General features: G+C 37.2%; 1 protein-coding gene across 1 annotated transcript in view; it reads right to left on the bottom strand.

Annotated features, from left to right (window-relative positions):
* The window catches only part of Polq (DNA polymerase theta), a 109,399-nt gene that overhangs the window by 8,710 nt on the left and 72,795 nt on the right, over nucleotides 1-27,894 (bottom strand). Inside the window, exons 16-24 of the mRNA XM_046458116.2 lie at nucleotides 23,358-26,461; nucleotides 21,483-21,626; nucleotides 19,033-19,229; nucleotides 16,383-16,623; nucleotides 12,236-12,429; nucleotides 9,347-9,484; nucleotides 7,676-7,850; nucleotides 3,271-3,397; nucleotides 2,557-2,678 (exon numbers count right to left, since the gene is read on the bottom strand). Of these exons, the coding sequence (XP_046314072.1) occupies nucleotides 2,557-2,678; nucleotides 3,271-3,397; nucleotides 7,676-7,850; nucleotides 9,347-9,484; nucleotides 12,236-12,429; nucleotides 16,383-16,623; nucleotides 19,033-19,229; nucleotides 21,483-21,626; nucleotides 23,358-26,461 (4,442 nt within the window). The remainder of the gene's footprint in view (nucleotides 1-2,556; nucleotides 2,679-3,270; nucleotides 3,398-7,675; nucleotides 7,851-9,346; nucleotides 9,485-12,235; nucleotides 12,430-16,382; nucleotides 16,624-19,032; nucleotides 19,230-21,482; nucleotides 21,627-23,357; nucleotides 26,462-27,894) is intronic.

A 27,894-nucleotide genomic window follows, 5' to 3' on the forward strand; every position in this document is an offset into this window, starting at 1 on the left:
TCAAAAAATAAAAGCAGTGTTGGGCTGGGATTGTGGCTCAGCGGTAGAGCTCTCACTTAGCATGGGCGGGACCCGGGTTCGATTCTCAGCACCACATAAAAATAAAGGCATTGTGTTGTGTCCATTTACAAAAAAAAAAAAAAAAAAAAGATTTTCTCTCTCTCTCTCTCTCTCTCTCTCTCTCTCTCTCTCTCTCTCTCTCTCTCTCTCCTTTAAAAAAAATAAGATAAAAAAATAAAAGCAGGGTAAAAAAATTTTTCTTAAATTTTGCTATCATAAAAGAATCACTGCCATATTAAAAAAAAAAAAAGAGTTGCTACAGATCAAGAACAGACAAAATACAAGTAAACAGTTCACAGAAATAACCAAAACTAAAGAATTTTAAACATACTAAAGAATGTTCATCTTCATTCATAATAAGAGAAATTGAAACTAAATCTAGCAAAAACAAATTTTCTTCCCTTAAATTGCAAAAAAATGGAAGTTTGGACAATACACTCTGGCTATAGAGAAAGAAACACTGAGATGTTCCCAGGAAGTAAAATGCTGACCTCCTCATATGATGACAATTTGACAATATCTATCAAAATTAAACAGGTCTGTGACTCACCAAACAAACTGACAGATTGCTGCACAGATTACCCACACATGGAATAAACCAGCTCGTATTCAAATTTCTTTACTGATATGCACAACCTAATCTAATGTAAAATTTTTATTGAAAAACCCAGACAACAGTATAAATGGAATGCTAATTTTTGCAACAGGGGGAAAAAGATTACATATTCATATTTGCTTATATTTGCTAAAGAAATATTGGCAAGGTATTCAGGATACTCTTAGGTGCAGTTATTTCTATGAAATAATTGTTCTGAGAGGTTAAACAACAGGCACTGCCCCACTATTAGCACAGAGAAGGGAGGGACATGAGGTGGGCCATACAACTGTCTCAGGTTTCTGAATGGAGACATTTCCCCTGATGTACTGAAGGACCTGGAGCTGAAGCAAAGCACAATTCCTTCTGAGCTAAGGAAACAGACTAGAGTTTGGGCCTGTGAGGCACTAGAATTTAGAATTGGTGAGTGGAGACTCAAAATGTTCAAGATTGAAAGTATATTGCTCGCCAGAACAAAAATGTATATCCTATTAGTGAAAACTAAAAAATCCAAAGAGTTAACAAGGTAGAAACCATAATGTCCAGACACAACACCAAAAAATCAGTACACTTATGGAGAGTAAAAGTAACTGAGCAGGAGAGAATTCAATCAATAGAAAAGTGACCAGGAAATCAGAGATGATGGAATTTTTAAAAGTTATCAAAATATATCCAGGAATTTAGAGAACATAATGATGAAATAGTGAATTGCAATAAAGTAATGAAAACTACAAAAAGAACCAACTGAAAATGCTAAAGGTGAAAATACATACAATATCTGAAATGTAAAATTGATCAGAAAGCTGTGACAATGATTAGACACCATAGAAGAAAAGATCAGTGAACATCAAACAGTCAATAGAAATTATCCCATTGAAGCACAAAGAAAAAAAAAATGGTGGACAGATGAAAATGAAAAGAAAAAAGGCTCATTTCAAATGCTGGAACTGGAGAAGTCTTCACAACGTGGCTACTAAAAATTTTCAAATTCTGATGTGCCTCACACTACATTCCTATCAATCGACAATGCTTTTAAATCCAGCCACACTCTGGTCCTTGAACTAAAAGAAGACACTCAGGACTGCATGTCTCCATAAGAAGTCACCAATCAGCTCAAATAAAGAGCTCTAAAAACTCCATTGGTTAGGTCTAAACTTTGTACGCCGGTAGATCATACTTAAAAAATGAAACTGAAAATTGCAGAGCAGGTTGTGTTATCACAGACCTCAAGTTCACCTATGGACCTCAAGTTTCTGACAGAATTGAAGATAAATTCAGAGGGTTCATCACACTCACCCGGGGTGGCCACCTTGTAAAACATCAAGAGTAAACATGCATGCTAAAAGCTGGGAGGACTCAGGAGTTCCACAGGACTTCCACATGTCTTAATGACAAATAGGTCAATGGCTAGAGACTGAGGTCAGGCAGCATAAGGACAGCCTGGGGGTGACCCCATGCCACAGGAAGCAGCAGTAGGCAAAAAGGGAGAAGAAACATGGGAGCAAACAAGTCAGAGAGACCAAAACAATAAAATCTGTGCTCTTAGAAGTCAGAGGAGGAGAGAGAGTCAGGAAGCGGAGAGTTGATGAACAGGAACAAATGCTACAGGGAAGTGCAAGAGGATGAGGACTGGCAAAATCCACTGGATTCAGCAAAGAGTTTTCGATGGCCTCAGAATCCATGATTTCAGCAGACAGCTGCCACTGAGCTACACCAAAGAAGTTGCACAGAGGGCAAATCATGAAGGCAATGATAAACGACAGCCATCAGCCTGGCAAAACCTGGGAAGATGAGCTCCACTGCAGAGAGGAACGACAAGGGGTCAATGTCCCTGAGTCCCAGGGACAGCTTCAGTGATTTGAAAAAATTCCCACAGCAATGAGAAGCTCAAAATCCGTTACCTGGAAAAGGGATGAAGGCATGTCGCATGCTCACCGCAAACGGCATCCCTCTGTCTGCAGCTTTCTTGCCCATCTGTGCCTGGTGTCCAGGGTTTGGGACGCAATTCTTCTTATTTTGTCCTCTGTGGTTACAAACAACATCATCAACTGAACATGAAGCATCTCAAAAATATGAAAGGTCCAGTTTTTCAGTCCAGTCAATATTTCTGTTTAAGAAACTTAAAAACAACCCAACCTGAACTCACTTTTAAACTTAACAGGTTTTGGCAAATATTTGATTAACATTAAGTGTGATGTGTGACATTTCTACAAACAGTCCTTTCCACAAGCCAATTCTGAGACAACTGACTCTAAATTAACTCAACAAATCTCTGACTATATCTCATAAACTATCAGTGCTGTTTCTTCCTATCATGTGCGTACAGGAGGGGCAGGGCAGGTACTGCTGGCATTGCTAACCTCTTCCCTTCAGGATCTGAATTAAAGTCAGATTAACTGCTGGTTGATTCAATTAATGGCCCGGGTTTTCAGCCTCCCACTATCAAATAGCTTTTCTACAGACAAACTCAGGATTTAAAATGGTAGCACCTAGAAAAAATGGGTATGTCTAGAACTCAAAATTTAAACTCATTTCATTATTTTGTATAAGAGGCTATTTTTGCCATTCATACTCACAAAAGGGTATTAATACCAATACAGAGAAACAGAGCTTACCTGCCGGTGAGAAGCAGGCTTTTCCCTGGGGCCTGGGAAGGAGGGCTTTCCTCTACTAGTGTTGGCATTTTGATCTCAAAATCCCTTGGCACGTTCTGGATATTTGGTTCTGTAAAAGTTATTCGTCCTAAAATCAAGCAGGAGAAAGACATAAAATTAGAAAAAAAAAATTAATCAGCCTTGCATTTCTGAATTATCCTTTAAAATGCATGCTCTATCAATGATAAACTAAATTTAGAACAAATGAAAATTTTCATCATTTTCATGCATCTAACAATGATAACATAAGTACAAAACCATTCCAAAATAAATGCCTGTGTTCTACATTCACTTAGCTCCCTGGAAAAGTGATCCCATGCAAACTGATAAACTGAACTATTCCTGTGCTAAAATGAGTGCCCAGTGTCAGCACAACAGGTTAGCAAGCACAGGAATGAGTCCAGGCAACTCAAATAGACCTTAGCAGGAACGAACGTCGGAGTTGTCAAGCCAGGGTGCACAGGCCAGAGAGGAGTGTGGACAGCAGAAGAGCAGCTGGACCCTGGAGAACAATGTCACCACGGCAGGGCACTACGCGCAGGAGTAGCAGTGAGGGGCAACTGGACCTCACTTTCAGACACCTCCTGGATGGTTTTCTCATCAGCACTATCATTCAAGAAAACAATAGTACTGACCTGGCTGGAGACTAGAATCAGGTGTTTCTAGTAAATAACTGTTTTTAAATGATTATAAAGCCTTTATTCCCCCCCACACACACAAATTTTAATAGTTTGTTTATTATTGATTGAACTTCTTTAAAACATATAAAAAGTATTTGGGCCATTAATTTTGTTCTTGCCATTAGCAACATTAAAATCCTCTATGATGAACTATTCCCTGTAATGGGCTCTTCTAGTAGCTGCTGTAAGTAATTTAATCTTCTTCTGATGAATTGGACATTTTGAGTGCCTTAGACATCATTTTTCTGAATAAAAACCTAATTTTGTATTCTTTTTATCTAACTTTTAGCACAAAATAAGTGTTTAATTAATGGTAGCTTGAAATATAATTGTTATTATTAAATGTCCCCTTTTGTGTCACAAAGCTAGCAAATAGCAAAGGCAGGCATCCAAGGCTCTTTCTACCTCAGCACACTTTCTTCTTTTCTAGAATATAGTTCATATTTAGCACGCTGCCTTGGCCTATTAGTTGAATTAATAAGGTAACACTGGCAGACAAAAAAAGATTCTAAAAATAAATTATACAACATGCAAATAGCTTAGTGAAAGTGAATTCTAATCATGAAATAGTTTTGCCATGCTTAGGTAAGCTTACATTTCTAAAATATTATTATAAAATTATACATTATTAAAATATATTATTTCTAAAATCAATAATAGAAACAGAATTGACTACCTTCTGCTTTATGAGCAACAAATAAATGTGTAACATCTTTGAAAACCGTAGGGTGCTTTTGTTTTATCACCAAGTATTTTACACAAATTTATAAAGCATTAGCAAGTGTTCCAAAGTGATATTTAAATACCAAAAGAAATTGCTAGAAAGGACCAAGAGGATAGCTTAATAGACACAAAGGAAAAGAGAAAGTTGTTTAAAACAAAGAATAAGGCCAGGGAGGGAAGGCGAGAGCTCCTCTTGGTGTCTCCACTTTAAATAGTTTAGCAACTGTAAGAGACCATGTTGAGTGAAATAAGCCAGACACAAAGACAAGTACCATATCTTCTCTCTCGGGTGTGTTTTTTTTTTTTTTAAAAAAAAAAGTCAATCTGAATATATAATAGTGATTATCAGAGACTGGGAAGGGGAAAGGGTAGATAAGTGATCATAGTGTACATGTAGTCAAATATCATACTTAACCCATTAATATGTATAATACATGCTAATCAAAAATAAAATTAACAAAAAGATTTACAAGTGCTGATGGTAGGATTAGAGATGGTTTTTATTTTGTTGTATATAAGGTTGTGCATGTTAAAACATACTGGACCAAATAAAAATGTGGCAATATGGAAAAAAATAACAGAGGAACTAATACCAAGCACTTTTCCAGAAGCATCTGCTAGTCTAAGCACTCAGCAGAATTAACCTACTTAATCCTCAGAATGACCAGTGAGGCAGGACTGTTCTGACTTTCTTTTATATAGCAAAAAACTTAAGGCACTGAGGCAGGAAGCACCTGTCTAAAGATTCACAGCACCAGGATTCAAACTGTGATTTCTGATTCAGAGCCCATATTCCATATCACCAGTCAAAACTGCCGCCTCTATGAATAAGTCATTTTTGAAATATATATATGTATACATTATACATTTCTGTAAAAATGATATATATCATAATTAAAAACATTCATGAGCTTGTGTGAAATAAAGGCAGTCACAAACCTAATTTCAAATTTATTTTCCTTGAAAATGTAGTAGGTTAATACTAAAATGACTTTAAGAAGCACATTTTAAAATATTATCAGACCCATTATTTAAATAGTTTTTTGTTTTTTTTTTTGCAAACCACATATTATGTCTTGAATTAAGAGTATCTGAAGGGCTCTTAAAACTCAGTAAAAGAAAACAAAATCCAACTGGAAAAAAAAAATATATATATATAGGCAAAGGATTTGATCGGAAGAGATCTGAGGCTTTGGTTCTTACTTCTAAGCCTGCTCGGCTGGATCAGGCAACCCTGAGTCTAGAGCTGAACACGGACCTAAGATGGAAGCATTCGTGCCCCAGGAGCATGAGGTTTGCCAGTTTGGCTCTCTGGCACAGGAATAGTTTCTCGCTCTGGGCAAAACCAGAAATAATTTCCTCTGATTCTTTCAGGGGATTCTCTCCCTGGTTTCTGGCAGCTTCCTCACAGGCCTGTGCTGATCCTTGCTCAGCTAATGACCCAGAGGACCCCATGCAAATCTCCAGAGCTGGCTGCTGTATAGCTCTGTCTTCTTCAGTACTCTGTCCTGAGAAGTCTGAACACCTGGGCCTCCCCTAGATAGCCGTCTACATCAGCTCAACTCCAGGAAACTGGTGGACTCTGTTTGCAGTCACCTCACCTGCACTGTAACCCACAGTCAGAAAAATGGGGGCAATCTGTGAACAAGTTTATAACTGTCCTTTCTTCCATTGCACATCATGTTTGGCAAGTAAAGTTTTGTATTGCCTATAGAAAGAGTGCTTCTTTTCTTCATCAGATTATATGCATACTTATTTTAGGAGGACATGAGACACCCAAAGGACTCTACAGCTTTCCTTCCCACTTCAGAAAGTAAGACACTTATTACACAGGTGCCCCAGAGGCCTACTGAGCTTCAGCTCTTTCCTTCTGTTTTATTAGAGTGTTATAGTTATACATGGAAGTTGGGTTCATCCCGACAAAATCATACATGCAAGGAATTCAGTTTCAGTTCATATACTCCCCCTTTTCCCTCCTGTTCTCCCCACCTCCACCCCCATTCCTTTTTCTCCTTCCTCAACTATAAGGACTTCCTTTCGCTCATCTATTTATTTATTTTGGATTGGTTCTTTATATTTACACATAAAGGTGGATTTCCCTGGGGTATATTTATAGACACACATAACATTATTTTTTAAGAATTCGTTCTGCATTTCCTTCCCTTTCCCATTCCCTCCACTCTGCCACTTGATCACCTTCTTCTCTGATCTTCCCTATATCCTATCCTCCCTCTTTTCCTTAATTTTAAAATAATTTCCACATGTGAGAGTAAACATTCGACCTCTGAGTATTTGGGTCTGGCATATTTCACTCAGCATGATGTTCACCATTTCCATCCATTTACCAGCAAATGCCATGGTTTCATTGTTCTGTATGGCTGAGCAGAACTCCATTATGTATACAGACCACCGTTTCTTAATCCATTCATCTATTGACAGGCATCTGGGTGGATTTCATAATTTGGCTATTGTGCATTGGGCTGCCACAAACATTGAGGTGTCCACATTGCTATAGTGTGCTGATTTTAGGGTTTTTTGGATAAGTACCAAGGCGTGGGATAGCTGGGTCATATGGTATTTCCATTCCTAGTTTTCTGAGGAATCTCCATGATGGTTGAAGGAAAGAATCTTAAGAGGATCAGGAAAGGGCTGGCACTAAGGTAAGATAAGATCATTGATGCAAGTACTGAATTCCCGTGTATACTCTTAGGGAAAACATCGTGTGTCAGACACCAGTTATTCTCTATATATTCTTGAAAGCAGGAAATATATCTTAATAAAACTCATCTAAGTATCCAGGTGGTGTCTAGCTATGCTTTGCAGGAAGTATAGGTTTTATAAATAATGTGGAACTTCATTGAATCCAATGATCAACACTTGAATTCCTAGACCGTCACAAGCAAATGTTATATATGAATTTGATTTCATTTTAAAATTGGAAATCATTTAACATTTCTCATCACCTGTAGCTGTGTGTGACTGTGATACAGGATAGATTCTTTCCATTCCAAGAAAAGGATTCAGACGCTTTTCCCGCTGCAGAGGAAAAACCACTTTGGTAATAGCATTAGTGATTCTTCTCCACTCTAATATCAAGCCTGGTAAAGGATGTAATGCCTTTAATTTATTTAAAACATCCTGCCAAAGAAATAAAGCAAGGTAAGATTGAAGTCTTATCCAAATTCCATAGCAAACAAGTTTCTCTTTTAGGTAAACAATACAGTATTAAAATTTAGTTTTGAGGGGCTAGGGATATAGCTCACTTTGTAGAGTGCTTGTCTCATATGCACAAGGCCCTGGGTTCAATCCCCAGCACCACAAAAAGAAAAAAAAAATAGTTTGACAAATCCTATATTCACAATCAAAATCACTGATAGGGTTGTTTTAGAAATCACAATAGTGGATTGGACACAGTGGCACGTGCCTGTAATCCCTGAGTTTAGGAGGCTGAGGCAGGAAGATTACAAGTTCAAGACTAGCCTGGACAACTTTGCAAGACCCTGCCTCAAAATTAAAAAAATAAAAAATAGAACTGGCAAAGCAACCCTGGGTCCAATCCTCAGTACTACTGAAAAAAAAAAAAAAAAAAAAGGAAAACATCACCATCTTGATAAAACTATGGTAAGTACAGTTAATAAAATGCAAACATAGTAATGCTGAGCACTATCAATTCAGATAGCTTAAAAAGGGTAAATTCACACAGCTTAACAAAGTAAACCCACTCCACACCCCACCAAGAAGTTATATCATCTCTTTTCTTTGCATATTTTTTTTCTCCATTCCTTACAAGACTGGGAGTATCCCAGTTGTCTTCCTTCTTGTCCTGATACTTACACAGTTTCCATATCAAGGAAATCAGGAGAGATTTATTTTTAAAACTTTGGCATTTCCATGCAACATGGGACTTTCGATGAACCAAATAGAAACTTGTGAGGTGAAAGGACCGTGAGACTAATCAAGTCATAGAGCACAGAGCTGCAGACACTTCCCAAATGCACACAAGTCACAGTTAGTGATGTAAGGGTCAAAATTGTACAGAATGGCAACTTGGACATCTCTCCACGGCCTCTGTGGCTGCATTTTCTATCCTTATTTTTTCCATTGAAACTTCAATAAAAATAAAAGTAAGCCCTTTCTCTCTTCTCTCCCACTAATGCATAGAGATTCCATGTATTGTCATTAACAAATTTCCTTTGAAAATAGCAGATTTGATTCTCAAAACAAATTCATAGAAAACTTAAATTTTGTCCTTAAACTGGAAAAAAAATTAGTTTTCCTTCTTCTATACCATTCTCTATGTTCATATAACTATACAAGTTAAATTACACTGGAGCTCCCAGAGTAGTATAATAATAATTAAATTATGTCTGTAGATCTGAGTGCATAAACCTTCACTCTGTTTTAATGTTAGGAGAGACACAACTACAACTCACATTACAGTCCCAGTTTTTTATGCTGAAATTTCTCCACTGATTTTGTGGGCTACTGAATCATAAAGTATTCGTTTATTTACATATGGGTAAGTTAAAGTGCTGGTTTACATGGACGGGATCTTGATTTCATCAGCATTCTTTCAAGACACCAAAATGCTAAAAATAGTTCAGATTCTGCTCTGTGACTGCCCCAAAGAGCACCTTACTAGTGCTGAATCTTCTCCCCAGCCTTAACTTGCGTCCACCGTCATGCCCCCTTCTGGTAGAACCCAAAGTTTTCTTGCTGCCTTGGATTTTCATTTCTCCATTTGGTGGCAACTTCAATTCCAAAAATAAAACCTGAAAGAAATTAATGCTTCTTTAGTCAAGAATCAAATTGCCAGTACTGTCATTTGGAAAATAGTTTTGAAAAGTTATTTGAGAAAACAATCTCTACAGTTTAATATGGGTTAGGAGAACATTTCTTTGGACAATTTGGAATTATCATTTTTAATAAATGATGGTAATGAAAATTACCATCAGGTAAGTTGTTCATACTCTAATTTTGGCACTTTCAAAAAATACTAATACAAGCTTTTTAAACAGGCACATGTATATGCTGTGCTGAACAAATTAGCGAGACCCTGTCTCACAGTAAAAAAAAAAATAGAGAGGGCTGAGGATGTAGCTCAATAGTAGAGCAAATACGCTACTGCCTTTAAGACTTGAGGTTACTCTGAGGACTCTGAGCTCTCCTAAGTATCTTGTGCTGTGATAATCAGTGTGACTGCTCAGTCATTAACCAAAATAGAAAATCAACATGGGATCTTACACTGCCATTGTGAGATCAAAAAAGCAGAGGACACTATGGGGAAGGCTCTGAAAGCCATCTAGGCCCACCACTACAACGCTGGATCCTGGAAGTCCCCAGGTACAAAAAAGTAGAAGACGGCCAATACAATGTAGAAATGATGAAGGGAAGAGTAAGCACCCATGAAGAAACGGGGCCTATACAGAGCAGGGATCCAGGCTCTGGGTCAGAGGAAAGTTCCAGGGTAAACCTAACCCTAAGTCAAATTAGAGGGATTAAGATCCAGGCAATTCAGAGCATTATTTAGTATGTCTACTCTCACTTACATACCTTGAAAGGATTTAATGAACCTTGGAATATTTTTTCAGCAATAATTCAAAAAAATTGAAAACCATCTGCATAAGTACAAGAATTTTTTTGGACAAGTTGGCACAAGAATGGAGGGAGAGATATGCCTGTGTTTCCCTAGGACAGAAGTGCTGATAGAAACCAAGAGCTGCTTCCTGTTCACAGTAGAGGCAATTACGGGGGACTTAGGAGTGAACGGTATTGAGGTTGATTATGAGTGTTGGTAACTAGTCACAGAATTGTGTTATACAGATATGGCTATAAGCATGCATAGGAATTGAGGTTGCAACATTGAACAAATACAGTTATAGGGTGCTAGTTCAATTTTAATTACATGGGCTATAGTTTTACTCAAGTATTTTCTGTGTATGTGAAATTCATATTTTAAACTTGGCAGCTTATATTTTACCAGGAAATCCTAGTGCAGATATCAAAGGGTATAAAAATGACTAGATAGGAGAAAAAATCAAATAACTGAATACCAAAAAAAAAAGGAGCATTACTCAAGTAACAATAAAGCAATAATCCCAGGAAGACTTATTGTGGTAATAACATTAGAAATCTAGAAGTTCTTTATTTTAAGTGTCTTTCTTTGGTGAAACCTTCAAAATTAACTGTGAAAGCTTCTATACAAATTACCTCTCCGGTAATTTCCATTTTAACATGAAGACCTGAGGAGCCAACAACAGCAAGGGCCTCCTGCTTTAGCCTGGAGTTTGGTCTAGGCCTATGATTCACTTGCCTTTGTTCCTGCCCAACCTTGCTTATGTCCAAATCCAGAAATTTCATGTTTTCAATAAGTTCCCTGTGTAATTTTATGCATAGTCAGCTAAGTATTCACTTGAGTATTTCTAAGCTAAAGAATTCAAAAGAAAACATAACAAACACACAAGGAAAAAAGGTATCACTGAATTCAATACAGATAGACTACATTATTAAGAGAAACAAAGTTCCTTGTTTCCTTTAAAACATGTAACTCTGTGGTTTAAGAATGGGCACTTCAATTTCTATGTGATGGTCACTCTTCCAAGTATTTTACATTTATCATTTATAACTCGCAACAACCTCCATTTTACTGATGAAGAAGAAACTGAGATGTAAAGAATTGATGTAAGGGCTGGGGCTGGGGCTCAGAGGTAGGGCACTCGCCTAGTGCGTGCGAGGCCCTGGGTTTGATCCTCAGCACCACATAAAAATAAATAAATAAAAACAAAGGTATTGTGTACAACTAAAAGAAATAAATATTTTTTTTTAAAAAAAAGAATTGCTGTAAATGGAGGAGGCAGGACTCAAACCCCACAGTCTGGCTTCCAAGCCTTGATCTTCATCAACATGCTACAATACTGAATCATATCTACAAGATCCAGGAAGGTTCACACTACCAGTTGTGTTTGAAGCCCCTCAAAAACAACATGACCACCCTTAACAGTAAAGGAGTGTGATGAGAGAAAAGAACAGAACACCAACCTTTGAAAATAAAACAAGTAAATTTTGTCAAAATTCATATAAATTAACAAAGATCCTAACTAGATTCAAAACAGAAAAGTCACAAAATCCCTTTTTTATTTGTATTTCACAAAAATACCCAATTTTCTATTCTGAAGAAAGATGTGAGTGAGAGTTTTTAAAAAGACTAACTTTATAGAGCAACAGCTGCTCTGTCACAGGACTACCACGACTGATCATCTGTTCAACAAATATGTAGTGGGTGCCACCTGTGATCCAGGCAAATCTTGTCCTGGACCATGCCTGCTAGTATTCTCTACTACTTTCCTGTTTCATAAGTAAAATGTTAATTTGGTGCTGGAATATTCGATTCCCAGAGCATTCTGGTTAGCTGTTTTATTTTACTGATCTTTAGTGTTTAGGTAAACAAATTTAGTAAATACACACAAACACCTCATTTTAACTCTAAAACTTATGTTCTAACTTCCCTGTTCCCATGATACTACCTCAGCAATGTCGTCCGCACTGGTGAAGGAAAAGCTGTGGCCGACTAGTTGATAGGCCTGAGTCTCAATTGCATCCAGCTTGGCTTGCATGATATGTTTCTGACTTTCACATTCTGCAGTACTAAAGCCAATTCCATTGAGTTCCAGCAAAGCTAAGCAGTATTGAGAAGGCATTTCTACTTTACAGAAAATATCTGAAAGAAAAAAAAGATAAGAATTAAATGTTAATTCAGCCCAGGTGACTACAGCACTGCCTAAACTACATAGAATTGGTCTAGGACAATCCAGAGATGTTACCCAAGTTGTCTCACATTCCAGTCTCCTCAGCAAGTTCTCAAAACAACTATTATCTTTGTGTATGTAGAGCACAAGAACTGGAATAGTCTGAATTATAGGAGACTATATTTCTCCCAAGACAATAGCTCCACTTCTACTCTTCACAGGAGTAAGGCAGTCAGCCTTCTTTGCTGAACTGACTACAAAGGGTTAATTCTTTACAATTATTTGCAATATTTCTGGTCCCAACAGAATAAATGCTTGCACAAAGGACTAAATATAGATGTTTTATATTTTCCAATGCTCTTGTCACATAGTAAAGAAATGTTTCTGAAATAAAAATCAGCATCCTTTGTTAAGAGTTTCCAGAGCAGAGCAGTAGGAAGCACGCAGCAGTGCCAAAGGAGCATGAAACAGGCAGGTAAAATCACAGGCAAAAAAAAAAAAAAAAAAAAAAAAAAAAAATCAGCATCTTTCTATATGCAGACATTTCTCAACAGAGTAGACATTTTAAACCAGTTTTCCCAGTATGTTTTTGTAATATTAATTCTAAAGATGCTCTACAAAAAGGGTGGAGTTTAGATACTGTATATTGTGAGTTTCTGCATCTATATACTGTTGTTAGATATTCATGATAACTATTAATACATTAAGGGCTCTGAGAAGACTTGAAGAAAACAAATTCCAACTTGAAGTTACTTAACCATAAAACCCTTTATTTCATATAATGCTTATTAATATCCTAAAATGTAAGTATTCATTGAATGCACTGTGGGAAATGCTGTCCTACATCATCAAGAAAAATCCATTCCGAAGACTTCCGCTTCTAAAACTCTGAGCAACCCCAGCCCACCCTGCCCAGCTCCACATGTAAACATTCTTTGACGTCTTGCTGTTCTCAATCAGCAGGGAAGGATCTCCAGAGATACCCACAGTCACCACCAAAACAAGCAAACAAATGAGAGCTCTGACCTCTAACAGTCGGGAGAAATTAGTGGGTAGTCAGAGCCTGGCTTTTTTGAGGCTTGGAGTTAGAACAGAAATTTATATGATGTAGGATCAATGAAATAAAGAACTTGGGTCAGAATAGGAACAGTCAGGGAAGTGCCAAGTAATAGTGACAGGGAGCCAGGCTGGATCCACAGGCAGTAAGAAAGAACAGGGCTGTCATGGAGATGGAGTCCTACAGCAAAAGAGGTTAAAGGGCTACAGATCTTGAGACAGTGTCAGGAAGAGGAGTCTGGGACTCCTATTCTGAAACAAACCCCCCAGGATAGGCTAATGTCGTCCTTGGATGTGGTATAATTAACTGAATCAAAAGCTTTCTACAGGAAGGCTTCCCCCAAATTAGTCCTTAGGGTTCCACTGATGAAATCCTGTATGAACTCACAAAGAATATGGAATACACAAGCAGAGAAGTTAGGAATGGGACTGTTTTGGTTTAGATATGAGGTGTCCCACAAAAAAAGCTCATGTCCGACAACACTGGAATGTTCAAAGGTGAAATAATTAGATCGTGAGAGCTGGAACCTAATCAGTGGGATCCACTTGATGGATTAATAACAGAATGGATTACTGGGTGGTGACTGTAGGCAGGTGGGGCATGACTTGAGGAAATAGGACTGGGGGAGCGCCCGTCAGGACTCTATCTTGTCTTCCTGGCTGCTCTCTTCCTCTCTGCCTCCCAGCTGCCATGAGCTGCACAACTTTCCTCTGCCACCCTCTCCACCATACCAACGGAGTTGACCCCCATGGAATGAACCACTGAAACCATGAGCCAAAATAAACTTTTCCTTCTCTAAGTTGTTCCTGTCAGTATCCTGGTCACAATAACAACAACAACAAAAATGACTAAGACAGCAACTTAGAAGAAACAACAGATTTAGATCTCTAAGATTGCAGATGTATACTCCTCAGAATAGAGCACAGCTATGCATGAATCATTTACAAATATAAAGTGAACAAAAACATTGTAGAATAGTAGGAAAATAGAGTGCAAACACATCAATAATCACAACAAAGAGAAACACATGAAAAATGTATTTAACATTCTTTAGATACTTTTTTAAAATTGTAGTTGGACACAATACCTTTACTTTATTTATTTATTTTTAATGGTGCTGAGGATTGAACCCAGTGCCTCACACATGCTAGGCAAGCGCTCTACTACTGAGCCACAACCCCAGCCCTGTATTTAACATTTTTTTAAAAAAATATTTATTTTTTTACTTTTAGGTGGACACAATATCTTTATTTTATTTTTATGTGGTGCCGAGAATCGAACCCAGTGCTTCACCCATGCTAGGCGAGCGCGCTACCACTTGAGCCACATCCCCAGCCCCGTATTTAACATTTTTACATGTAAAAATATTGAATTTTTTCACAAGAAATAGAAATAAAAACGAGAGTTAGTAACAGCTTTATGCCAATAAATTTGAAAATCTAGAAAATACAGATAAATTCTTATGGCATAATAAAACACAATAAAAAATAATTCAATATTCCTCCAGTTAAAGAAATCAAAGTTGCAGCTTTGATATTGACATTTAGTTATCTGATATAACTAAATATCTTTACATAGAGAAATAGTTATAGGCAAATTTCACCAAACTTTCAAGGAACACATCATTCCAATAATTCATAAACTCTTCCAGAATAAAAATAGGTTATATTCACAACTTATTTCATGAAGCTAGAATAAATTTGTTATAAAAACTAAAAGATGGCAAAAGAAAGAAAAGTTACCATCATTTTACAACCAAGTAAATGAAAAAGTTGAGATAATATGAATGTGATCACCATTACATATTGCTGTTGAGAGAGTGAACTTATATAATCATTCTGGAATACAGTTTAGTAGAATCTTGAATTGTTGATTATTTCTATTCCCATGACACAGCAAGCCCATACCCAAGAGAAATTCTTGCCCATATATACCAGGAAAATGTACATGTGTAAAAATATTCCTATAGAAATACTTATAGCAAAATGAAACTCAAAACAAAACAAACAAAACTGAAACAATCCAAATGTTCATCATTAGGAAAATGGAGAAATTTGGGCACATTCATACAGTGACACACTACACAGCAGTAAAAATTAATAAACCACAGAAACGTACTATAATATGCATGAATCGTATAAACATGATGTGTCAATGTAGGTTCATCAACAATGAGGGTACACTTATACATTGTTGGAGGAACTACAAATTAGTACAACCACTCTGGGAAAGCAGGATGAAGATTCCTCAGAAAACTAGGAATGGAACCACCATGTGATCTAGCTATCTCACTCCTTGGTATATATCCAAAGGAATCAAAATCAGCATACTACAGAGAAACAGCCACATCAATGTTTACAGCAACACAGTCCACAATAGCTAAGGAACCAATCTAGGTGCCCTTCAACAGATGAATGGATAAAGGAAATGTGTAAATTTATAGAATGGAATATTACTTAGCCATAAAGAAGAATGAATTTATGAATTTGCAGGTAAGTGGATGGATCTGGAGACTATCACACTAACTGAAATAAGGCAATCCTGAAAAACCAAATGTCTCTCTGATATGTGGAAGCTAACCTACAATAAAGCAGGGGCTGGCAGGGTGAGAATAGAAGTTTAGTGGATTAGACAAACAGGGATTGAAGGGAAGGGAAGGGGGATAGGAAAAGGAAAGAAAGTGGAATGAATCTGACATAACTTTCCTATGTGTATATATATATGAATAAAACACAGTGAATCTTCCCATCATGAACATCCACAAGAATGGGGTTCTAATTAGAATAAGCTATATTCCATGCTCCTATAAGTATATCAAAATAGACACGACACTCCCCAGTCTGTAACAAAAATCCAGGAAATTTTTACCGTGAAGGTTTTCCTTCTGCAACAAAGAATTGAGTTGATTCATGGAACTGAAAGTGAGAATGGACTCTACTGATGCTCTGTACCGCCCAGAATGCTCAGTGTTGACGTTCAGCCCCAGGCTTTGAATTCCTTGACCTGTCTCCAATCCTTCTAGGAGCGGGAGCTCATGAGGAACAAAACTGGTAACTATGCTATGAAGAGTTGGTTCCTTAGAATCTGGATCTAGTAGCCAGCATGCCACCTAAATGGGACAGAGGATCAGAATGTTTTCCTGATTTTTTTCAAAGACATTTCTGAACCCTTTAAATTAAAGGTGAAATAGAAAGTTCATTTATAATTCCCTTATTTTCACTTATTTAGTGGTCTTCCCGGGAAAGGAGAAGGAAAGCATAAATTGTAACAGGTCTCATTTTTGGTACCAATAACACCAGTGGCCTTCGAAGAAGAAAATGTTATATACCTTTCCCATCATTACAACACTCCTGAGTGTCTCATTATGAAGCAGGTTTGAAAACCAAGTTCCTCTCAGCCAACTGATACAATGTGCCTGAGAATAAAAATAGAGGCTTCGCCACCAAGGCTGAAGTGAACTAATTTACTATAATAAAAATAGGTTTGTATGATTTGGGGTTTACTTAGTTCTTTCAACATCAGAGTGAGGCATATATGTTTTACCATTAAAAGTTCATACCCAGGACTGGGGCTGGGGCTCAGCGGTAGAGCGCTCGCCTAGCACATGAGAAGCCCTGGGTTCGATACTCAGCACCACATAAAAATAAATAAGTAAAATAAAGGTATGTGTCCAACTAGAACTAAAAAATAAATATATTTTTTTAAAAGTTCATACCCAGAGTTTTAGAATGCCTTTATATTTTCCCTTCATCATGGGAGTCTGTCACCAGGCCCATCCAACTGGTTGGCTTCCCCATGAAATTAGGAGAATTGTAGTTTCTAATAGCAGACCCAGGAGATCCAGAACTCGATATAGAAAAATAAAATCTAAACTCTGTCAATACTTCTGAAATTTACTATATGACTCAGTTACTTATTTTGTAAGTTAAGAATAAAGGTTTTTTGAAGAATATTGAATAAAAGAATCTAATGTAAAAATTGGCTAAGGTTTCTTATACAAATGAAATTTTAAAAATTAATAGTTTATCTGCTTATATCAAGTGTTGTCATTAACCATGGAGTTTTACTCAGGCATCTGCTGGTATATGGATGGAACTGGATAAAATCATGCTAGGTGAAATAAACCAGACTCAGAAAACCAAGGGTCAAATGCTTTTTCTCATCTGTGAAAACTAGAGCTAAAGGGAAAGAAAGCAGTTGGGGAGGGGTCAGATATCATAAAGATACAAGGAAGATCAGTGGGGTGGAAGGAGGAGGAGAGTGAGGGAGGAAGGAAGGGAAAGGGGAAGATAATTAAATAAATTTAACAGAATCATGTTATATTCATATATAAAGGTACCAAAAGAAATTTCACCTTTGTGTATATGTAGGATAGAATAATAGAGCAGAGGAGTAAGAATGGGGGGAAAGCAAGAGGGAAAGAAAAGTGTGTGGGGGGGTAATGGGGATTGAAATCAAATTCCTTGCATGTATGATTTTGTCAAAATGAACTCAAATACTATGGATGATTCTCTAATTTTAAAAAGTGATCAATAAAACCGATTATGAAATATTTCAAGTAGTTTATAAAAAAGGTGCTATATAAATCTAGGATATTTTTAATGAGAGGCTCACATAACCCATATTCTTGTTTTGGATTGTAGCACATCAAAATCAAGTGACAATCTTTAAATCTGCCAAAAAAAAAGAAAGAAAAAAGGGGAAAAAACACCCTAAAAAACTGAGGCTGGGGACATAGCTTAGTGGCAGAGCAAATACAGAGTATGTGCAAGGCCCTAGGTTCCCAGTATCACATGGGAAACTCGTTTTATTATCATTGACTATTTTAGTGATAACTGTCAAATAGTATAATTTTTCAACTCCAATTAACACTGCATACCTCATGTATCAATAGATTCGGGAAAGGATATATCTTTAAAGATATTATAAATAAATGTGTTCTGAAAGAATACTTTACTGCTCAGTGTATATTACAATGGCATATGCGACCCCTGATAACTCAGGGTCATCATTTTGAAGAATGTGTCACACTCTGCTATTACAAAGGAACAACACTCAGAGACTACTAATGTGGCTTGCCTCTATGGACCCAATTATCCTCTCTTTTGGCATCTTTTATTCATGTACTTTTCCTGTTTTCTGCCTCTGCCCTCATGAATACTTGAAAAATCCTGATTTTACATACTCAATTCTAATAGTTTTAACAGTTTTCTCTTCATTTAACTTACCATGGAACAAAAACTTATAACTTAAGACCAAAATTAATTTTTTAAAAAAAGCTCTAAGCAAAATCATCAATTTTATGGTTTAGAATTTGTGACATTTATGTTTTTCTCTTCACAGAGACATTTCTATTATGATATTATATTATGTGTGCATGAGATTAGTGAATAGAGAAATGACTTCTCTAAAATATTTACACTGAATTACTGAAGCTAAATAAATACCATGCCACTTAAGAATTAACTCTAAACACTAACAGTGTTTAAGTGCAAAAATATTAAATATAACATAGAACCTTAGGGTCTTCATAACTTTGTTCCAGAGAGATGCCACATGACTGAAGAAGAATCTTATAGATCTGGATGAAATCATAGATGATGACAGAACGTTCCTTATCAGACTCCTTCTGCAAGCATGACTGAAGATGCCACATCCTGTCTTTCACAGTCAAACCTGGATCCAGAGAAGGTGGTACCAAACTGGCACTAATCTCTAGAGGGGAAAAAGAAAGTCTTTGTGCAAAAATTACATAAATTCATTTGAAGCCATAATCTCTAGTGGAAAGACTAAAAAGACTCAGAAGCCTAAGGATATGGTTCCAAGTAATCACAAATTTGGCATGACCTTATATGCTGGGAGCCATTAGCCAAGTAGGTATGACAATTTCCTTGCCAGCGTACCCCATGTTGCTTAGTGGAAGGACTCGTGGAAATAGGACATTTTGCAGTGACATTGCAGTTAGGTGACCTTGCTCAAGGACCAGGGCGGATCCGGGATTAGGGTCTTCCCGGTTTAGGATAATCGGGTTTAGGGCGTTCCCGGTTTAGGTTCCAGGTTTAAGGTTTAAGGTTTAAGATTATTCCTGCTGGGAATAGGGCATATCCTGCTGCCTGAGTTCCCCTTGAGTTCTCACGGGATTCAGACAGTATTTTTTGGGAGACAGAAGCCCAGTGGAGGTGGATTTGGGCAGAGAACGTGGATTTCCCCAGAACGTGATTGTAGACGGCTGGTGTGAGTTAGGGAATAAAGAGTTGCTGTTTGAATCTACAAGCTGTGTGGTGGCTCGTGATTGTGTGCCCAGCCAGACTGCAGCATTTGTGCCCAGCCAGACTGCGGCACTTATATGTAGATGAAGTGCTTTGTAATGTAAAATTATGGTTTAGGTTAGAAGATTTATAATGCTCTGCTTAACTATATGGGACAAAATTCTAAATATCAGGACTTCTAAAATAGATGGACATGGTGGTAGTGCTCTAGAGGTATTCTCTAATCCCAACTATTCAAGAGGCTGAGGCAAGAGAATCACAAGTCCACGGTCAGCATGGGCAACTCAGGAAGACTTCTACCTTGAGATTAAAAAAATAAAAGGGCTGGGAATGTAGCTCAGTGCTATAGAGCACCTCTGGGTTTAATCCCTAGTACAAAAACAAAAAAACTTCTAAAAAATCAAGTTAACATTTTTCAGGAGTTAAAAATAGGTATTTTGAAATGAGTTTAAAGGGAGGTATATAATATAATGTCATGTCAAAAATAAAAGGAGAACTTCAAATAACAAGTTGTTTTCCTGTAAAACAACTGAAAATATTTCATGCTTATTGAGGAAAAAATACTATCTGATGTTCCATTCCTTGTGACTAAAACATTCGGGGTCACTCCAGGGAAACTGGGCCACGCGAAATAACCACACAAGAGACAGAGATACCTTTTTCTTTGGGGTGCTGTGATGGCTCCTCTGACCTTAAGGGTCCATATAAAGAGAGAGAGAGAGCAAGCACAAGCTGACCCCTTTTATTGAGGAGAAGCCATTCAAATGAGGCAAGGGGTCAGGTTTCAAGGGGCTGAGTCTAGCTTATGGCGTCTGCGGTCAGCAGGTTGACTGACATCTAGGAAGGCCACACCCAAGGGAGAGTTAGAGAAGGGGACACACAAAGGGGATTTCCATGGAACATTCTATCCCAAACAGGGCAAGGAGTAATATCACAAAGGAACAGGTGAGCGTAGCTTGACCCATGGGGCTGCAGGAAGGCACACCTACACATGAAGACACACTTGGTTGCATTTTTTACTACTCTCAAGATGGGGGCTACGTCTTCGGCTACTTAAAAGCGGTCAGATCACGGGGAGTGACCAATAGTGCCTCCACTGATCAGAAGAGGAAAAACGCTGGTCACATGACGTGATGGCCTCCCACAATTTGACATCCTTATTAGTTTTTCTTCTGGCCAAAACCAACCAAACAGCTGATTATCCAAAACCCTTATCAGATCACAAAGAATTTTTCTAGTTCCTATTCCTTCCATTTCGAAGTCCCTCCTAAAAGCTGTGTGATTCAACACTATCAAGTATATCTGTGTAGCTCAACATTGCCTCTGGACAAGCTCCAGACCCCAACAATGCGCAGAGAAACACTAAGAAACTGCTATGGTCCAGCCTTAACAGCCTCAGAAAAACAGATAGGGGACTACCAGGGCAATGCTTCTTGTGGTCTCTGGGTGTACGTCAGTGATAGAGCACTTGCCTACCAGGTACAAGTCCTGGGTTTAAGCCCCAGCACTGTAGGAGGTAAAAATCCTTCGAGTTAATGAATGCAATTCTGTACACACTAGCTATTCTCTAAATAAACTTTTTTTTAATCCTAAAAGGAAATCCTAGGTAATGTCAGGAAATTATTCTCAACAAAAGATCACTACACTAACAGATATTTCATTAATTATATGGTGAGTGAGTCAAATACTGATTACTTACCAGAATGCTTTTGTTCCTTCTGCAATGAGACATAATAGGCATCCCTTCCACCCCAGCATACTGCCAGTCCAACCACCAGGATGTCATCAGAGCCCTGAAGGGGAAATCCATCCTCTCTAATAGGTGTGTCCTGAAGTGAGCTAACTAAGTAAATCAAATGTGAAATAGTCAAAAAAATCTCTAACATTAAAGACATTAAATAAATTGTTAAAACAATAACAATAAATACTATATTATGGGAAAAATCTGCATCTCCTAAAATGTGCATTATGTAGTTAGTCATTTTTAGGTGTTATGAAAGATCTTTCTAGGCTTCCCATCAATTAAGATACTTGTTGCCATATTAATATTAAAATTAGTATTAATATTAAAATATCCTAAACATTTCTTAAGATAGACTATAATCATGATTAAAGGCATTTCAACTGAATAAAAAAATAAACTACATTTCAAATTTCTATAACTTATACACTGTAAAACTTTAGAGAAAATCCACCAATTCTTTTTTTTTATTAGTTGTTCAAAACATTACAAAGCTCTTGACATATCATATTTCATACATTTGATTCAAGTGGGTTATGAACTCCCATTTTTACCCCGTATACAGACTGCAGAATCACATTGGTTATACATCCACGTTTTTACATACTGCCATACTAGTGTCTGTTGTATTCTGCTGCCCTTCCTATCCTCTACTATCCCCTCCTCCCCTCCCCTCCCCTCCCATCTTCTCTCTCTACCCCATCTACTGTAGTTCATTTCTCTCCCTTGTTTTTTTTTTTCCCTTTCCCCTCATTTCCTTTTATATGTAATTTTGTGTAACGATGAAGGTCTCCTTCCATTTCCATGCAATTTCCCTTCTCTCTCCCTTTCCCTCCCACCTCTCATCCCTGTTTAATGGTAATCTTCTTCTCATGCTCTTCCTCCCTACTCTGTTCTTAGTTGCTCTCCTTATTTCAAAGAAAACATTTGGCATTTGTTTTTTAGGGCAAATCCACCAATTCTAACAATTAAAAAACTGCATTAAGAGACTTACTCCTTAGTGAAGAATTAAGTACAATTTTTTAAATCTAGAGTCAACACCATTTTCTAAAAAAGTATATCCTCCATGTCCAAAGAGCAAAAACCAACCCATTTTATTTACAACTATATCCCCAATAACTAGAAAATTAACTGAATAACTAGAAAACTGGCACAAGGAATTCAATACATATTTATCAAATTTAAGTAAGCATTTATAGTCTTCTAGCACAGAGCCTGATACAGAAAATGTGTTCAATTTTGTGCTTGATAGATAAAAAATGAAAAGTGGAATTCAATATGAAAAGTACATCAAACTTGTCATTAACACATATGTTCCACAAACTGAAGATCAGACAAATACTCAAAACTTTACGAACAAATTCATCCATACATACAAATTCAAGAACTCTAATCAAACCTGATTTCCCACAACAGGTTAACAAGCTAACTACAGCTATTCCCCACGATCCTGAACCCAAGGTTCATGCACTAAGACAAAAATACACATGGCATTATTTGATCAAAAGGTTTAACTCTCTGGAAATCTGGGAGAGTTCTGTGAGGCTTTGAAATCAAGACTTTGGTATGGAATTCATTTATGAATTTATATCCTAATGAATATAGTACATAATGGACACATCTCCTACGCTGGAGGGAAACTATTAGTAATTTACCTGGGCCAAATTAAAAAAAAAAAAAAAAGCTGTTTACATGTAAGTCCTAATAGGAGATAAACTAAATTTTGAATAGATGCTATCTAACAACTAATACTAAACAATCTAAAGTTCACCTCAGTCCACCAACTAATTTATAGGTAAGTATGAAAAAACAAAAATTTTTTTAAATTCTTACCTTTCTTAAACCTACCACCAATAGTAGCAGTTTTAGAAGATGTCAAACTTCTAATCTTTTCACAAGCCAGTGAGATGGAAAATCGCTTTTTGCACTGCCACTCCTTAATGAATGTTTGAAAGAGAGTTTGGTCACTTGCTACATCTATGATGGCCAGACTTTCTGAACTGCACGAGGCTGGAGTTAACTGTAATCCATCCTGTGACAACTGCAGGGAAAAACTTGTGTCTCTAACAAGACTGTCCTCCTGGAAATTGTTTCTATTCTCTAACGTTAAATCTTGCTTTTTATTATCTAAAGTTGAGCCAAATGTGCAATCTTCACCAGGCTGTAAAGCGTTACTTGTTTTCTGAACTTTTACAGATGCTCCAAGGATTTCTGGAAATACCAGCTTAGAAGCAGATGCTGGAATGGGTGTAGGAGGAATGAGACCATTATCATCAGCTATCAAGCCCTCTTTACAAGGCAAGAGGAATGAGGTTTCACCATGACTGGCACTGCTCTCTAATGCCTCAATCTTGCTTTTTACTTCATTATTAGGGAAAATTGAAATTGCCTGTACTTGATTTGTTTCCAAATTTAAAATCACTTCTTTCCTCTCATGTAACTCTGTACTTTTACCTTTTAAACTAGACAAGTTTATAGTTGTTAATTTTGGCTTCTCATTTTCCAGAGGACTGGAAACTTTATCTAAAATCCTTTGTAATTCTGGACTTAAGTCAATTGATGCCCCTGACCATCCGAATGAATTATTTTGCCTTCTCCCAGTTAACCTGGACTTTGAAGCCTTTTCATCATCTTCATCTCCTCCAATTACTTCTCCATGAAGATGCCCATTATTCACAATCACTGAATCACTTCTACCTAATGCTTTAAGAGATACCACAGAATTACATTTCTCTTGGACAGGAAATATATCTACATTATCCAAAGCTTCAACCATCTGAACAGAATCCACTTCTGAAAACATAATAGATTCATCATTGACACAGGTCAACTGCTGCAAAATGCCTTGATGCTCATTCACATTGGATATTTTCACTGGGTCCTCTTGTATACAAACAGAATCACTAAAATGATTTGATGTTATTTCAGGAGTAAGGGGTTCTTTCATTTGTACATCTAGTGGTTGTTCTTTTACTAGGAAGTCTTCACTAAAACTGTCAAACAGTAAACTATCACTCATATTCAAACTTATCTCAGGACCAGGCAGACATTCTCCCTCGGTATCAGTGGGAGAGCTCTTCCAAGGAACCACAGGTGTGACTGGTTTCACCATTTCTTGCGTTTGATAACCTTGAAGAAAACTATTTAATTGTGAGTCAGTTACAGAGAGTTCATTCCCTTTAAAACAAGGGCTATTTTCCTCCAACAGGATTGGAGAATGAAAAACCAGGCTTTCTGGAGTCAGACTATCGACCTCTTTTTCAGTGTTCTGTTTCACAGTTTCTGTGGTCTTCAGGTCCAACCTCTCTTGGTTAGTGACTCCTGGGGAATACTGTTCACCAGAAATATGAGACTCACTGTGGAAAGGGTTCAGATCCTGTTTTTCTACACTCTTCTGTATTGTCCATGCTGCCAGGTTGGTGTCTTTTGCTCCTGGTTTGGCATTTTCAGTTGCCATCTGTTGAATTATTTTCTCTGACTGAGTATCCAAGTAGAAACTATCTTCAAAATCACAGACTAAACCTAAGTCAGAAACACAATTATTTTCAGTTTTGTTTGTTACATAAGCATTTGTTTTTTCTTTTATGCTAGAAGAATTTAGAAAATTCTCATGCTGGCCTCCTGATTTATCAAATGTTCTCATTGACTGAAATATTCCACTGGTTACCCAACTTCTGTGTATATCTCCTAATGCCTGAAAATGATTTGGCTTATTTTCCTCACTATTACACTTTATACTTTCACATGTGATCGCAGTAACAACTGGCTCTTTATGCATGTAACTACTGACTACCTCACAGGGCATTTTTCTCTGTATTATTTCTTTCTGTTTGATGTTAGTGTCTGTTGGCTTATCACATTGCTTTTCCAGGCCATGATTAACTGGATGACTATCATGATATACCACAGAAACATTCTGATTTTTTAAATCATTTTGTATCAGCACTTCATTTATTTTTTCTGTTTCAACAACTGCTGATCCTCTTCCATTTTTACTAACCACACTAGTAGCTTGACAAGTCATGGTTTTGCTTTGGAATCCTGTGACAGAACATTTCTCCAGAATCTCATTAGTTGCTGTTCTTTTCTTTAAACAGCTTTGCTCTGTTTGTAACAGCAATGATGTTTTGTTGTAATTTCCCTTAGTGTAAAAAGGTACATTTTTGGCAAATGGCTGTGGACTTATAAATTCCATATTCTTCTCATCCACGGTAAATGGTTCTTCACAAACATCAGGACTAAACATAGTCTGTCCTTTCAAATCAATTCCACGCTGCCCAGAGTCTTTCTTAGGACTACCATCCGTGGACTGTTTTTGATGCTTTCTATTATTCCAAGATTGAAAGCCTGTGTTCATTTCTTCTGAACTGAAATTCAAAGCTGCTTTTTTTGTTTTCTCTAATGAGAAAGTCTGAACAACTTTTCTAGTGCTTGATTTTCCTTTGTTTAGAGATGTTCTCAGCTTCTTTTTATGTATGCCCAAAGAAGCCCGCTTTCTTGCTCTGGAAATGGAATATCTCTGATGTTCCTGATTGCCATCCTGGGAGTTACAATGAAAGGAACTTGTATGCTCTCTAGTTTTATCTAAATCTTGCACTGTATCAGGTGAATGCTTAATATAAGAATCACTAAATCTTATATTACTTTTGTTCTTTGATGTTAATCTTTTATGAGAACTTATAGTTTGGGTTATCAACGTGTGTTCCTGTTCTGACTCACTTCTGGGCAGTGAATTTGTACCAGAACTTAAAGGGGAGTGAGGATCCCATTGCACTCCCATTTCAACTAAGTCCTGATGCAGAATCATTTTGGCTTCTTCTACTATAAGGGCTGCTGCTTCCCTTTCAGTTAAACCTTTTCTGCCAGTCACCCAAATAGTTCGCATATTCCGACGTTCTTCAACTGCTTCCTCTTCCTCATCCACTGCTTTTCGAGCACTATGGAAAAAGATTTTTTTAAAAAGAAGGAAATTAATGTGTTGATTAATTCATTCATACAACTAATATTTATTAAGCATTCAATCTGAGCTGTTCTAGGAATTAAAGAAATAACCCTGAAAAAGAGCGATATCTACTCTCATGACTACCTGGGGAAATCAGGAAAAAAAAAAAATGTTTAAACTTATATTCTATGTCACCTGAGGACAGTATAAAAAAAAAAAAAAATTACCAGAAAGGGGTGGGTGGTTCTGCAATTTTAAAACAGCATAATAAGGAAACATTTAACTAAACTTCTTTAAGCAAAAGCCAAATATTAAAAATTAAAAAGGGTCATAATGTTGTCATTGAAAACAAATCATCCTACACACTATAAACTCTAGACCAAATATTGAAGAGACTGGAGAGTGGCCAAAAGAAAACAGAAACTGGATGGGGGTTGAATGTTAGAACAAATAAATGACAGTGGGTGAATTTCCACACTTTTCACCAGAAAGTAGGCTCTAGTCAGTACCATGTAGGCCCACTAAGAGTTTGGATTAAAACCAGGAGACCACTGACTGAATTCAGAACGGAGCTTAGGGTAAATATAGGAGTTAGAAATTAAAGGGGGAATGTCTAAAAATGAGAAAGTCAAAGAAGGAGACCCCAAATTCTTCATATAAACTCTGCCCAGTATATGGCTATAAATTATACCAGTGTGGGAAGACCCCAAGTAACCTGTTAAAAAGTCTGAACAGAGACTTGAGCTACTACCCACCAAGTTTAGAGTTTGAATTCACCCAAAATGACTAATACAATATCAGTGCTCTTCTGGGCAACATCATAGAATACAGACCCTAAAAAGTCAAACATATGTATAATTGAAATACCAGGAGGAGGAGGAAGACAGGATGGGGAGAAAATTATGCAAGAAATAATGGCTGACCAATTTCTGCTTCCAGCTAAGATGGGGTACTAGGGTCCAATTCAGCTGCTCAGGTAAAACAACTAAAAAACTAAGGATAAGTTATAAAAGACGTTATAGCTTCCATTCTGCTTTCCCTTGGATCACCGATTCTAGGGAGGCCATCCATCATCAGATGTTTTATGGAGTGCTCCATCTAGATCACACCTGAAGCATCAAACACCAACTTACCAGAGTAGACATGAGTCTTGCTAGAAGCACACCCAAGTTAAGCCTTCAGATGACTACAGTCCCAGCCATCAACTGAGCTGCAACCTCATGAAAGACCCCAGGCCAGATCCACCAGCAAAGGTGCACCCAAATTCATTACTTACAGAAACTTCAAGATAATATATACTTAAACTGCTATTCTTAAGCCACTGTTTTTAAGTATTTTGTTACATAAAATAGAAACTTACCTAGTAAAACTGTTAAACTTCAAATATATGGGAAAAGATCCCGATGTTTACACACAAAAAGATCAAAT

The sequence above is a fragment of the Marmota monax genome, unplaced genomic scaffold (genome assembly GCF_021218885.2).
Source record: "Marmota monax isolate L192 unplaced genomic scaffold, Marmota_monax_Labrador192_F-V1.1 WCK01_AAM20220418_F8-fsc00052, whole genome shotgun sequence".
Taxonomy (NCBI): domain Eukaryota; kingdom Metazoa; phylum Chordata; class Mammalia; order Rodentia; family Sciuridae; genus Marmota; species Marmota monax.